Source organism: Pristiophorus japonicus, chromosome 20 (assembly GCF_044704955.1).
Source record: "Pristiophorus japonicus isolate sPriJap1 chromosome 20, sPriJap1.hap1, whole genome shotgun sequence".
In the NCBI taxonomy this organism is placed as follows: Eukaryota; Metazoa; Chordata; class Chondrichthyes; family Pristiophoridae; genus Pristiophorus; species Pristiophorus japonicus.
In genome coordinates, this window is record NC_091996.1 from 63,340,629 (window position 1) to 63,356,085 (window position 15,457).

Here is a 15,457-nt window from a genome sequence, read left to right on the forward strand (position 1 = left end):
CAAACGGCCCGAGCCCTGCTAATAAACCTCCCTATTGACCCCGGCATGGTATGGGAAGAGGCCGGGACTGGGTAAGAGGAATTGACTGTTTTAATTGTGGGCAGGAAGGACATTGGAATAAAAATTGCCCCTACCGTCAGCATGGAAAAGGAAGAGGAGGAAGAGGAGGGGGGCAAGGGGGGAGAGGAGGATCTTACACTAACTTCTCCCAGAACAACCCCTTTGGTCAATTGTCCCCCGATTGACTACGCAGCTTGATTGTGCAGGGATCCTCCCCGGACGACGAACCCATTCTGAATGAGTGGCAACCCTTTTTGATAGATACGGGAGCCTTCATGTCTTCTGTACAATCAAAGCTTAAACTCCCTGCTTCTACTGAAACACAGGAACTTTCAGGATTCCTGGGACAAATCTCGACATTCCCAGTGTCAGAACCGGTTAAAATGGGTTACCAGGAAGAATCGGTGGAACATCGAGTTGTTATCACAACCAATCTGGACTGTAACTTGATGGCTAGAGACCTCCTTTGCAAATTCCAGTTGCATTTGGAGTGTGGAGATAATGGGATTATTGTAAAACAGGAAACCCTTAAGCGGCAGTATTATACCACTAGAACCCCTCAGTGGTGGTCTCTGGACCTGCCGCAGGCACCCTATCACGTGACCCTAGCATACGATCCCAGTGGAAAGAATCAGGACCTGCAGAACTTTTATCAGGATCGCGAAGGGGAAGTGAAGGGAATTCTATTAAGGGCTAGAGTGACTGGACTGGAAAGAGAGGCAGATTTTGTGGAAGTGGATAAGAATCTGTGGAAACAGCCCCTAACAATGGCACCGTATATTGCTCGTGAAGTATTAGCCCCTCACCATGCTAAAGATTTGGGAGTTATGGTACGCAAGGCCATAGATGAGGCTGACCCTACCAGCCGGGATGTGCAAATTGTGAAACATGGCCAAACAGTCCAATTTAATGGGGACCCCGAGAAAGTATTAACAACTCTACGGCATCATACTGGCTCGGACATACCTGACTATGTGGATCCTCATGTGTGGGCAGAGGACCCCTTTCCAAGTGGGTTATACTCCCATTAATTGAGATCCCAGTGCAGGGCAATGTGGACTGGCCCTCTATCCGACAGAACCCACTGAAATCACAGGCAATCCTAAACTGACTTTTCGGCACTGTACTGCAATTAATCCGGCCTGTTTTCTTATTGAGCCACCCCAAGATGAGGAAGAACCCAGTCATGATTGCTTATCTTTAATTTAAGAGGCCACATCAGTCAGGGAAGATTTAGTTGATGGAAGATCCAGACTGTATTCTTACTGAGCCACCCCAAGATGAGGAAGAACCCAGTCATGATTGTTTATGTTTGTTGACGGAAGTACTTCTATTAATCCAGAAGATACACGAATCTCAGGATACGCCATAGTAAACCAGGAGAATCAGGTCTTGGAATCTGCTGCTTTGAAACCGCCTATTCTGCTCAACAAGCTGAACTATTCGCCCTCACCCAAGCCTGTATCTTGGCCAAAGATCTCAAAGTCAATATCTATACCGACTCTAGGTATGCCTTTGGGGTGGCGCATGATTTCGGACAATTATGGAAAAATAGGGGATTCCTAACCTCACAGGGGAATGAGATATCTCATAAACAGCTAGTATTTGATTTGTTGCAAGCCCTCATGTTCCCCAAACGCATTGCCATTGTACCAAGAGGCCAAACAGGCCTCTCGTGACCAACAGATGGTAGTGCCCAAAATTATGAGTCAGACTAAAAATCCTGCGAAGGATAAGTTAGCCTCGGAAAAACCAATGCCAACCATCCAAGATGTTATAAAAGCACAGGAGGACGCTCCTGAAAAAGATAAACTGTTGTGGAAATATTATGCATGTACTTATGACAATGTTTCTAAACTCTGGACCACTCCCGCGGAACAGACTTGCATGTCTGACGAGTTGGCCTCATGGGTTATAGAATGTCTGCATTTTGCTACTCATTGTGGAGCAAGGGCAACAAGTGATACGCTTTTGGCTACTTGGTGGCACCCTAAACTCCAGGCGCTCACCCAGAACATCAGTAGTCGTTGCTTGGTTGGCCAGCAACATATTCCAGGGAAGGGAGTCCCCTGTGATTGGGGTAAAACGCCCCTACCTGAAGGTCCCTTTGAGACATTTCAGTTGAACTACATTGAGTTGCAAAAAGTTCAGTGTTACAGATATGTGTTAGTAATAGTAGATGTGTTTAGTAGATGGATTGAAGCCTACCCTAACCTGGACAATAAGACTCAGACTGTTGTTAAGGTGTTAATGAGGGAAATTGTTCCTAGATATGAGATCTCAGCTAGACTGATGACCACCTATGTTCTTTCTCTGACTCAGGCTCTGCGACTAGTTCACAACCAGGTTCAGGATGCTCACCTCGACCTCCCAGTTTTACCCGAATTGTCCCTCGTGGCACCAGGGAAGTATGGATTCGGAAGGGATTAGAGCCACAATAGGAGGGGCCTTTTTAGGTGTCACTCACTACCCCCACTGCAGCCAAGGTTGAGGGGAAAAGTGCCTGGGTTCACCTGCACCACTGCAAGCTCATCACCATTTAAACAAATTTTGCTGGTTAGTCTAATTCCTGTTTCTGTTCCAGATCTCCTCCTCCCTATAGCTGAACAAGGCAGTTGAAGGAGGATCAGTTTGAACTCTTACCTGTCAGACAGCCAAATACACTGACGGAGACCTGAAGGGAAACGTGAAAACAGAACTCTTTTTATCAGCTAAATAATTGGACTATTTATAAGATGAGACTGTGTCTGTATGCTACTGTCTGCATAATAGTGTTGATATATGACAGTTTTGGTGCACGGGAAGGAAGACAAAGGCGAGAGCTCCATGTAAACACCTTTTTGTATATGTCTTACGTTTATGCGGAAAAAGGGCACTTCACTAGATGCTGGGTGTGTTCACATATCCCTATACATTCTAAATGGGGAATTCCTTTGCGCACCGTTCCCCTGACCCTAACTGAGACTGTTAGATGGATTCAAAGAAACGATATTGGAACAGGTAGCTAACCGCACTGCTGAGGCTCTGGAGGGCATCACAGCTGAAATGGTAGCGATAAGGACCGTAGCATTACAAAACCGAATGGCCCTCGATTACCTGTTAGCTGAGAAAGGGGGAACGTGTGCCCTGATAGGATCTGAATGTTGCACTTACATTCCTGATAGTTCAGAAAACATAGCCCACCTTGCCGATCACATAAGGAGGGAGGTGAAGAAGTTATCCACACCAGCAAAAGAACTTAGCAGGTTTGATTGGTTTCTGGGTGGATCTTGGAGATCCTATCTAATACATGGGGCAATTGTTCTCATCATAATAATTACCTGCTGTTTGATTGTTGGTTGCCTTAACCTCTGCTGTAAAGCAATGACAAGGTTAGCAGACCCTCTTGTGGTCAAGGGTTCCCGGGTTATGATCCAACAAACTAGAGAACTACTCAACAATGCAATACTCATAGAATGATCCTAAATGTTATCATAGAATGATAAAAGGGGGGATGTGGATATCTGAACGGAATATATGGAATTAAGGACAGTAAAGTAAACGGGATATATGAAAATGTATAAGCCATGGAAGAATAGCTGGGAGAATGTCAGATTGCAAATAGTGCAACATCAGCATAGCTAACAGTCTGTCTCAAGGTTTCAAGTCACTAATCCTGCCAATAATATATAATTGTAACATGAAATACATCTGCAGAATTGCAAGGTCTCAGTAAATAGTCACACCATTAGATTGAAACATTTAGAGGCAATACTTGAGCTTGCAAGAAGAACATCTCATATAGATTGACTAATGAGTGGCTGAGTTAGACTGTCAATCCATTTGTATTTTGTTATCTGATTTCAAAACTGTATAACTGTTAACGCTTTACGATGTAACTTCACCTATCCGTAGGGAGTGTGTACGCTCTATCCACAGAGTATATCTTCTGTCTGATAGGTCTTACTGGCCGGTAATAAAGACTGCTTTGTTCAAAGCACAAGAGGTATTCGACTCAGTAATTTTACTGAACCAGATTGAAGTAAAAGAATCCAGGAATTAACATTTTCAAGAAAAATATATTCCAGTCAGGAGGAAAGGGTGTAAGAGAAAAGATAGCCATCCGTGGCTAACTAAAGAAATAAAGGACAGTATCCAATGAAAAACAAGGGCATACAAAGTGGCCAAAACTAGTGGGAGGACAGACGACTGGGAAGCTTTTAAAAGCCAAAGAACGACTAAAAAAAATGATTAAGAAAGGGAACATAGACTATGAAAGTAAACTAGCACAAAATATAAAAACAGATAGCAAGAGTTTCTATAGGTATATAAAAAGGAAAAGAGAGGCTAAAGTAAATGTTGGTCCCTTAGAGGACGAGACCAGGGAATTAATAATGGGGAACATGGAGATGGTAGAAACTCTGAACAAATATTTTGTATCAGTCTTTACGGTAGAGGACATTAACAATATTCCAACAGTGGATAGTCAAGGGGCTATAGGGGTGAGGAACTTAACACAACCACAAGGAGGTGGTACTCAGTAAGATAATGGGACTAAAGGCAGATAAATCCCCTGGACCTGATGGCTTGCATCCTAGGGTCTTGAGAAGTAGCGGCAGGGATTGTGGATGCATTGGTTGTAATTTACCAAAATTCCCTGGATTCTGGAGAAGTCCCAGCAGATTGGAAAACTGCAAATGTAACGCCCCTATTTTAAAAAGCAGGAAACTATAGACCAGTTGCCTAACATCTGTGGTTGGGAAAATGTTGGAATCCATTATTAAACAAGCAGTAGCAGGACATTTGGAAAAGCAAAATTCGGTCAGGCAGAGTCAGCATGGGGAAGTCATGTTTGACAAATTTGCTGGAGTTCTTTGAGGATGTAACGAACAGGGTAGATAAAGGGGAACCAGTGGATGTGGTGTATTTGGACTTCCAAATGGCATTTGACAAGGTGCCACATAAAAGGTTACTGCACGATAAAGGTTCACGGGGTTGGGGGTAATATATTAGCATGTATAAGAGGATTGGCTATTTAAATTATAATTTGCTTTTCTATTTTTTCTGCCAAAGTGGATAATCTCACATTTTTCCCACATTATACTCCATCTGCCAAATTTTTGCCCACTCACTTAGCCTGTCTATATCACTTTGCAGATTTTTTGTGTCCTCCTCACAATTTGCTTTCCCACCCATCTTTGTATCATCAGCAAACGTGGCTACATTACCCTCAGTCCCTTCATCCAAGTCATTAATATAGATTGTAAATTGTTGAGGGCCCAGCACCGATCCCTGCGGCACCCCACTAGTTACTGTTTGCCAACCGAAAAATGACCCATTTATCCCGACTCTCTGTTTTCTGTTAGTTAGCCAATCCTCTATATATTACCCCAACCCCGTGAACTTTTATCTTGTGCAATAACCTTTTATGTGGCACCTTATCGAATGTCTTCTAGAAATCCAAATACACCACATCCACTGGTTCCCCCTTTTCCACCCTGCTCGTTACATCCTCAAAGAACTCCAGCAAATTTGTCAAATATGATTTTCCTTTCATAAAACTATGCTGGGCAACGTTGGAAGAATAGTTATGCTACTCATGAAGTTAACTACCATGCCATGGGGAGAGGGAGTATTTATCCAATAAATACTTCAGCTGAATACTCTGGGCTTATCCTAGAATATTGGTTCAAACAAATTCTCAGAATCCCATCAAAAACAATCAGGAGTCTGCACCGTATAGGTTTTTAAAGCAGATTAGGATCTTTATGAGAAGGTTTTTGGCATCTGTCTATTGAAATCTCTGGATTCTAGTGCTTTGAGTCTAAGCTTGTTGTTTTGTATTTAGCCCCTTGTAATCTGTATGACACCTGACCACCAAAGGGCCCACCTGTTGGAGTCCCAAGGGATCCCAGCATCCCTTGGGAGCACGGTATATAAGCAGGCCACCCATGAGGTACCTGCACTCTGGAGTCTTATTAAAGGAGCTAAGCTCACACTTGCTCATTGTACACAGTACTCAGTTTCATCCTTTATTATGAGTGTACCACTTAGGACACTTCATCTCGGATCCATGACCTCAAAAATGAAAGACATCATTATAAAGCACTGTATCAATCTATTACAGAGGGGTAACCTTCATCCCTTGCATCTGACTGGACTTTAAAACCAGGCTCCAGATAATAAAGGTTGGGCCCTTTCCACTTCCACAGTCAATAGCATAGTTCTCCCTGCCTGTATTGCAATTAGTAAATATACTGCCAAGTGGTTTATAAAATTGCTCTTACCTTGGTCACATCACGTTCATGACCCATGAATTTCTGCTGCACACCACCAGATTTCCAGTTATATATGACCACTGTCTGAAGAGCAGTAAAGTGGGTACATCTCAGTACAGGCAGCAGACATCACTACTGAATTAAATCAGAAACCAAATATCTGCACAAGCATGCACATACAGACACACACATAAAAACGTAGCTATCACACCAATGATCCATATTTAGTCATGGATTGTGTCAAGAGTGCATCAGCTGGAATTTACAGTACAAACTTAGTGTTACTTCACAGGGCACTGCTGTCAGCACAGTCACAAGTCTGTACCAGCCTTCCAGGGTGAAGAAGAAAGCTAGCGTGAGACAGCAAAACAAGCAGCTATGGTGTGTGTGGGTGCGTATGTCACAGTAAATGTCACAAAACAATTGTATACATTATTATAAAGTTCTGCTCAAACACACACCCTCCAGTTCTGCCCTTCCAAAAGGTGAAAATCTCACCTTGTCCTTTCCCCCAGACACGCAGTGTTCCGACGTCAGAGAAGCCAATGATGTCACAGCATCATTATGCGCAGGACTGTATTGCTGCACCATTTGAGTGATGGAACTGTGGCCTGCATCCCCATCAATCCTGGAAAGAATACGACACAGTTCAAGCACACTGCAATCTGACAATGCCAGTGTAAGCCACATTGTTCAGAATTTGTCCTGTGCCTCCTTGACAGATTGTGGATATGTAATTATGAGTGGATCCTGCAGAATTTACACCAAGGTACAAAGAGCATAAGCTGAGCAGGACTGGCTAGTGCGGTGGATTAATCCATTGCCCTTTATTCTCTGGGACCTGTGTTAGACTGAAGATAAATGGAATAAAAATCTGCTGCCCAATTGAAATAAATAATTTGCACTTTTAGAATATGTCCATTGCAATTCATGAGTAAGGAATTACTTTTGAAGCGTAATCACTATTGTTTTGTTCGTAAGACAGCCAACGTATTCACTACAAGATCTCACAAACAGCATTGTGATAAATGACCACATAATCTGTTTTAGTGATGTTGGTTGAGCAATAAATATTGGCCAGGTCACCGGGGAGAACTCCCCCGCTCTTTTTGAACAGGCGGACAGAGCCTTGGGTTAACATCTCATCCTGAAGGCAGTGTCTCCAACAGTGCAGCACTTCCTCAGTACCACACTGAAGTGTCACCCTAGGTTATGTGCTCAAATCCCTGGAATTAGGGCTTGAACTCAGGACCTTCTGCCTCAGGAGGAGAGAATGTTACCAATGAGCCAAGCTGACATTTGACTCTAAGCTGTGACAATCCAGCTTCTAAGCCCATATTGACAAAAACTCCCTACAGATTGTAACAAATAGTGCCTGTGTAATACACAGTGAATTGGGTTACAGTGGCAATGTAACATATGTTGCATGTTATCTATACATATATATATATAAAAAAAAGAGAATTCTGCTTCCTGGGTTATTTAGATTTAATTAAACGTAAAACACTATACATATATCTTGTACTACAGAGCTCCTCTGAAGTTATTTGATTTGATTCCCAGTCTTTTCGCTGATGTTAGCCAGGGTAACAATTGGGCTACTAAAATGGGTCTCAGTTTCAATGGACGCGTGAGAGAGAAAAAAATTAGGGTTCCTGCTCCTGACTATCATCTCGTGACCAGTGTAGGAAAGTTACACAAGGACGGGATCAGGCACGGTTGTGACACCCCCACCCCCGCCATGGTGGAATAACGTGCTGACACTTACTGTTCACACATGAAGAATGGTCACTTGGGTGAAGTAATGGAGGTCTGCTGGCAAGAGTAGAGCTAAACCCCAGCAATGAGTTAGGGGCTACTGTGGTTAACGCCCAACTGCACTGTTTAATCTAATTATACAGCTCATAAATGGTGAAAAGTGAGTCACTGGGAGAGGAGCTGGATCTACGAAATAATCATATTTTATTGTCCCATTGCTAGTAAGTGAAGCCTGGTTACTGATGTAAATCAGGGTTCAGTTTCTGACCACTGTATGGCAATGTTGGGTCAGTACAGCCTGCGCTCTGCTGTAGACTTTTATCACTTGAATTTCTTGGCTTTGTTTTATTTTGTATGTAGTCATAGTGTTTAATGGAGCTTTGTTTTTCACAAAATGATATTGTTTGCTTAGATTTTGGTGTCAAATCATAAAAACATAAGAAATAGGAGCAGGAGTAGGCCATACGGCCCCTCGAGCCTGCTCCGCCATTTAATAAGATCATGGCTGATCTGATCATGGACTCAGCTTCACTCCCCCAACTGCTCCCCATAATTGATAAATAAGATGGAGAGAGAGAGAGAGAGAGAGAGAAAGGTCAGGTTGGCAACAAAATGAAAATAATGCTGCCAACTAGTGTGTTCAAGATTGACAAAGGTTGCAGCAACAGAAGAGATGCTGGGGCCTGCCGAACAGACAGACATCATCACTGCAGATAAGCACTGAAGTTTACTCAGAATTAAGCAAGGGATTACCATACAGGGTGATTTGCAGTAAAAAGGACCAATCAAGGGAGAGAAGGGAAAAATTGAAGTTTGTGAAGGAAAAAATAGTGTACAAGAAGAAAGCTCTTTCTTTCCTTAGGTTAGTACAAAGATAAATGCATGCCTACGTTCAATTGTGCTCTATCTGCTGGCAAATACTCCGCTTGTAAACTGCATTGTATACGGAAGAAATAATGCCCTTCTTTTAGATTGTTTATATGCTGAAGTAAAAGAATGAAATGATTGTAACCCCTTGAAGGGCCGCCGCACTGCCGGACCGCACACACTCAGGAGACGATGCACCATCAGAGAAAGCTGTCGGGGGCACGGCGTGGTGGGGAAACTATTTTTTCACTAAAATTTGCGTTGGGGTATTCCAGAGGTGCGGGAGAGTGGTGGTGCGTGTTTTGATGATGCGCTTGCGGCGGTCAGCAGCAGTGTGGTGGAAGTGGGGACAGGCCAAAAAATTCCCCAAGCTGAACTTGGATCGGGGCGGTCAATGGACTGGAACGTGGCGGCCACTCGATTCCAGCGCATGGCCGCCGGGCAGTAATGGGCCTTATAGGAACCCTGAATTTTGGCCTCGCCAACTCTAAAGCATTTGAAATGAAGGAGGGGAGGGGAGCAGGGGGACCTTTCAAAGGTAGAGAAGAACATAAAAAAAGCAATGGAATCCTTGCTTTTGTATCTAAATACAAAAGGAGATAATATTCAACTTGTTCAAGACCTTAGTTATGTTGCAATGGAGTATTGTGTGCAGTGGTAGGCACTCCACTGTAGTAAGAATGTAAAGGCAGTCGGAAAAGTGCGGCATAGATTCACTAGGATGCTGCAAGTTACAAGAGGTTCCAGTTATGGAGACAACCTTGAGAAGTTACGGCTTTTTCCACTGCAACTAAGGTTAAGGGGAGATCTGACAGAGATCTACAAGATCATGAAGGATGATGATAAGGTAAACAACAATAGGCAGTAATGAGAGGGCACAAATTTGCAATCAGAAGAACAATCAAAGGGGGATGAGGTTGGAAAAATGTTCTTTGCACAGAGGGTTATTAGACAAGAATGTGTCTGTCTTAAAGTGCTATACAAGCAGAGTCCATACATTTGTTTTAAAGGGAATTAGTTGTGGCTTGAAAAAGAAGATTTGATAGAGCACCAAAGCAGGCCATTTGGCCTAACATGCCACGATTCTAAGAATGCTAGAAAAGAAACAACTCGGATTAGGTCAGACACTGCAGTATAAAATTTAACACTTCAATATGGGAGCAGGAGAGTACTTGAAGATAAAGCTAGAAACATAGAAAATAGGTGCAGGAGTAGGTCATTCGGCCCTTCGAGCCTGCACCGCCATTCAATGAGTTTGTGGCTGAACATGCAACTTCAGTACCCCATTCCTGCTTTCTCACCATACCCCTTGATCCCCCGAGTAGTAAGGACTTCATCTAACTCCTTTTTGAATACACTTAGTCAACTGGCCTCAACAACTCTCAGTGGCAGAGAATTTCACAGGCTCACCACTCCTTGGGTGAAGAAGCCCCTCCCCATCTCGGCCCCAAATGGCCCACCCCCCATCCCCAGACTGTGACCCCTGGCTCTGGACTTCCCCAACCTTAATAAGAACATAAGAACTAGGAACAGGAGTAGGCCATCTAGCCCCCCGAGCCCGCTCTGCCCCCCAACAAGATCACGGCTGATCTGGCCGTGGACTCAGCTCCACCTACCCGCCCGCTCCCCACAACCCCCAACTCCCCCAATCGGTCAAAAACCCATCTATCTGTGATTTGAATATATTCAATGAGCCAGCCTCAACCGCTTCCCTGGGCAGAGAATTCCACAGATTCACAACCCTCCGGGAGAAGAAATTCCCTCTCAACCCGGCCCCAAATTGGCTCCCTTGTATTTTGAGGCTGTGCTCCCCAGTTCCAGTCTCCCCAACCAGAGCAACCTCTCTGCCTCTATCCCGTCTATCCCTTTCATTATTCTAAATGTTTCTATAAGATCACCCCTCATCCTTCTGAACTCCAACGAGTAAAGACCCAGTCTACTCAATCTATCATCATAAGGTAACCCCCTCATCTCCGGAATCAGCCTAGTGAGTCGTCTCTGTACCCCTTCCAAAGCTAGTATATCCTTCCTTAAGTAAGGTGACCAAAACTGCACGCAGTACTCCAGGTGCGGCCTCACCAATACCCTGTACAGTAAAGAAAGGACCTTAACTCAGATAACTCCTTTAACTTACAGATTCATTGTATGAAATTGAAATGGCAACATTCGCAGCTTAGTGATTAAAATACTGGACTAGCAGGCCAAAATGTTACCAGCTCAAATACCACCATGGCAAGTGGTGAAACTGAATTCACAAACTGTGGATCGACGCAAGAAAAACAATGACCATGAAAGCTTCCAGAAAACTGCCAGATTGTGATAGATCTGCCACCCTTACCATGTGAGGCTGATGTGTGATTCCACTCCCACACCTTGTGGTTGACTCCTAATGCCCTCAGGGGAACTTGGGATAGGCATAAATAGTGTGTCACCCACATCTCAAGAACAAATATTAAACAATTCTAAATTAGCACATGCATATTAATAGAGTGCAACCTGCAGAATGATGATAGATTTATTAATTGCAGTCTATCAATACCACCTTCGATCATGCGCTCCAAGACTCACCATACCTGTATCGAGATATGTTGCGTTTCTGTTTACTCTGCAGTTTACCCATGGCAGCAAAGCGTTAACTGGGATTGTCTAATAGTCAGGTGAAGAGCTTACTGGCTGGCATGGCGTCAGCTGCAATTAACAGCACTTTTAAACCAGATGCATAGTGGAGCCCAGAGCCTGTGAGAAAACAAATGCGAATAGAGCAAGAATAATATTGAAGAAGAAGTTATAAAGCACTAATTAAATGCACATTTTAAAGCTCTACTTGAAGCAGGCTCGGGTGCAATCAGCTTCCAAAAATTTTTGATAAATATTTTGCAGAAACAGCAAGTTTGTATAAAGGACGCCAGAAAATATCAAAGAGAAAGGGCATGCCTTTGAACTAACTGTCCCATAATCTATACAATTACATAGTTCCATAGGAAGTGTTAAAGAGTTTGACATTACTCTACAATACTCTGACTAAGACCTTATGGGATATGTTAATCCTGCTTATCAGTGAACATGGTTTATCCAAATTATCTAGAAAAATAAATTCCAGTCACGTATGTTTGCAAACTTGAGATCACAACAGGTGCCAACATCCTTACAATGCTTAGTATCCCTGTGTACTTTCAGCCCCACAAATGGGAGGGTGGGGTGGGGTTCTGAGGCAAGGAAGACAAAATGATTTAAAATTACATTTTGCAATAGTATTAAATTAATTATGAAATACTTGACTGTGGACTCCGTCTCTGATTGCCAGGACTCGGGAGAATGCCGACCACAACACGTCTTCTGTTTTCTACTGACAGGCTGTCAATGCAAATCCTATTTGTGCAGATTGATCAGATCAGCAACACATGGGTGCCCATCTGTTGAGGCGTTGGGATCTCTGAATGGATGGACAAGTCAAAATGGTCTTCCTCATTCATAATTATCTCGTAATCTGTGCTCAGTTGCTCCTATATCAGCTCCTGTAGGGTGACACTGAGCTCTTACCTTAGCAGAGCTATGGCCAAGGCTGATTACTCTGCTCATGGACTGTTTCGAATTTGTGTTTCTCCCTGCTCTCGGACAGAGCTGTTTCATTCCTATCCCTCTTATCTCTCCATATTCTCTGCTCTACTGATTTCCAGGTGTCCTTATCTTTGCTCCTCTCTGATTTACTGTCCCTGCCCCCTGCCTCCTGCCTCCTCCCTCTGGGTTTCACCTGGCAACGCCTCGCCGGTATCCAAGGGGGGTCCCTCCCTCTAACCTGTCCCACGCCGCGACTTCCGGTCCGTCACTTTCACCCCTCCCACTGTCTCGAGGGTGTGGAGCGGGGGACTCGCGGGACCGAGGCGCTTCCTGCTCAGTGCTCCAGGTGGTGGGAGGATGATGTTGTGTGTCTCAATTCACAATAGCCAAAAGAATAAATTAATGACTTCACTTATATATGTGGGAATCATGAGATCATTTTACAGAGATAGACATTATGAAAGGTTTTAGAAACATAGAAAATAGGTGCAGGAGTAGGCCATTCGGCCCTTCTAGCCTGCACTGCCACTCAATGAGTTCATGGCTGAACATGCAACTTCAGTACCCCATTCCTGCTTTCTCACCATACCCCTTGATCCCCCTAGAAGTAAGGACTTCATCTAACTCCTTTTTGAATATAGTTAGTGAATTGGCCTCAACAACTTTCTGTGGTAGAGAATTCCACAGGTTCACCACTCTCTGGGTGAAAGAAGTTTCTCCTCATCTCGGTCCTAAATGGCTTACCCCTTATCCTTAGACTGTGACCCCTGGCTCTGGACTTCCCCAACATTGGGAACATTCTTCCTGCATCTAACCTGTCTAAACCCGTCAGAATTTTAAACGTTTCTATGAGGTCCCCTCTCATTCTTCTGAACTCCAGTGAATACAAGCCCAGTTGATCCAGTCTTTCTTGATAGGTCAGTCCTGCCATCCCGGGAATCAGTCTGGTGAACCTTCGCTGCACTCCCTCAATAGCAAGAATGTCCTTCCTCAGGTTAGGAGACCAAAACTGTACACAATACTCCAGGTGTGGCCTCACCAAGGCCCTGTACAACTGTAGCAACACCTCCCTGCCCCTGTACTCAAATCCCCTTGCTATGAAGGCCAACATGCCATTTGCTTTCTTAACCGCCTGCTGTACCTGCATGCCAACCTTCAATGACTGATGTACCATGACATCCTCGTTGCACCTCCTCTTTTCCTAATCTGTCACCATTCAGATAATAGTCTGTCTCTCTGTTTTTACCACCAAAGTGGATAACCTCACATTTATCCACATTATACTTCATCTGCCATGCATTTTCCCACTCACCTAACCTATCCAAGTCACTCTGCAGCCTCATAGCATCCTCCTCACAGCTCACACTGCCACCTAACAACCTAACGGGTAAGTGGAGCTGAGTCCACGGCCAGATCAGCCATGATCTTGTTGAATGGCGGAGCAGGCTCGAGGGGCTTGTCTTGGCAACAAGCAAATAATTACATAGTTACAGCTAAATGTGTGAATAATTTAAAATATCACATTGGCTCATGCTGTGGAGTGAAGAAATTTCTCCTCATCTCAGTCCTAAATGGCCAACCCCTTATTCTGAGACTGTGACCCCTGGTTCTAGACTCCCCAGCCAGGGGAAACATCCTCCCTGCATCTACCCTGTCAAGCCCTGTAAGAATTTTGTATATTTCAATGAGATTGCCTCTCATTCTTCTAAACTCTAGAGAATATAGGCCTAGTCTACTCAATCTCTTCTGCATAAGAACATAAGAATTAGGAACAGGAGTAGGTCATCTAGCCCCTCGAGCCTGCTCCGCCATTCAACAAGATCATGGCTGATCTGGCCGTGGACTCAGCTTCACTTACCCGCTCGCTCCCCGTAACTCTTAATTCCCTTATTGGTTAAAAATCTATCTATCTGTGACTTGAATACATTCAATGAGCTAGCCTCAACTGCTTCCTTGGGCAGAGAATTCCACAGATTCACAACCCTCTGGGAGAAGAAATTCCTTCTCAATTTCTCATAGGACAATCCCCCCATTCGAGGAATCAGTCTGGTGAACCTTCGTTGCACTCCCTCAATGGCAAGTGTATCCTTCCTTAGGTAATAAGACCAAAACTGTGCACAATACTCCAGGTGTGGTCTCACCAGGGCCCTATATAATTGCTGTAAGACAGCTCTACTCTTATACTCGAATCTTATATACAAAAGAACTCACTTCATCCTTGGGACCCTGTTTGCTCTCAGCTGGTATGCACCAAGCTCTCCGCTTTGTCCTTTCTGCTCTGACCTCTGTTTTAGAGTGCCTGTCATCCTTGCCCTAGTCAGAGGGATCTAGAACCTCTTACCGCCCCCTTGTACTTATCACAGTGCCTCAGTGCCTTAAATCCTGATATATTGTACGTAGTGACAAGATGGAGGTCGACTGTTTGTGTTCTACACGATTACTATTTAGGACTTGCCATTTTGGTGGTTACTTGCTGCTATCTATGAACTTACTTCAGGATCTTTGGTCCTCACTTACGATACATCAGAAAAACCTTCTGCTTCAGGTCTGCATCCCCAACTTGTGATGCCCATCAGTGCCAACTGCCTTCCCTTAATTCTTGTGGCCCTTGTTGGTGGTTTAGCTTTTTAGTCTTCTATGAAGTTTAAATACCTGTTCTCCACACACAATACCACTTTTTGATGTTTGAAATGTTGAGGATACTATATGGGTCCTGGTTTGGGAAAGAATTTTTATGGATGGAACACATGGACTAACAAATGAGTGATACTCATGTCCAGGCTGTTCTACCCATTATACCAATCCTAGGTCACATTCGGTTATCCGAGTTGCTAAGATTATTGTTTATAAATTACCAAAAATGAATTGGGCATCTTCTTTAAATTTATACACGGAGCCACAGTAGAATGCTGTAGCTGCTTGTGGTAGTTGAGATTAGCATCTCATGGTGTATAGAA

General features: G+C 43.9%; 1 protein-coding gene across 4 annotated transcripts in view; it reads right to left on the reverse strand.

Annotated features, from left to right (window-relative positions):
- The window catches only part of wdr31 (WD repeat domain 31), a 36,267-nt gene extending 23,524 nt beyond the window's left edge, over positions 1 to 12,743 (reverse strand). Inside the window, exons 1-4 of one of the 4 annotated variants that reach the window (XM_070862893.1) lie at positions 12,694 to 12,743; positions 11,516 to 11,678; positions 6,816 to 6,945; positions 6,327 to 6,401 (exon numbers count right to left, since the gene is read on the reverse strand). In XM_070862893.1, coding sequence (XP_070718994.1) covers positions 6,327 to 6,401; positions 6,816 to 6,945; positions 11,516 to 11,562 — 252 coding nt within the window. In that variant the 5' untranslated portion in view covers positions 11,563 to 11,678; positions 12,694 to 12,743. Of the gene's footprint in view, positions 1 to 6,326; positions 6,404 to 6,815; positions 6,946 to 11,515; positions 11,679 to 12,221; positions 12,256 to 12,482 lie in introns of those variants that run through there. The other 3 variants (XM_070862891.1, XM_070862892.1, XM_070862894.1) reach the window with 3 other exon arrangements.
- Between the last annotated feature and the right edge of the window lie 2,714 nt (positions 12,744 to 15,457).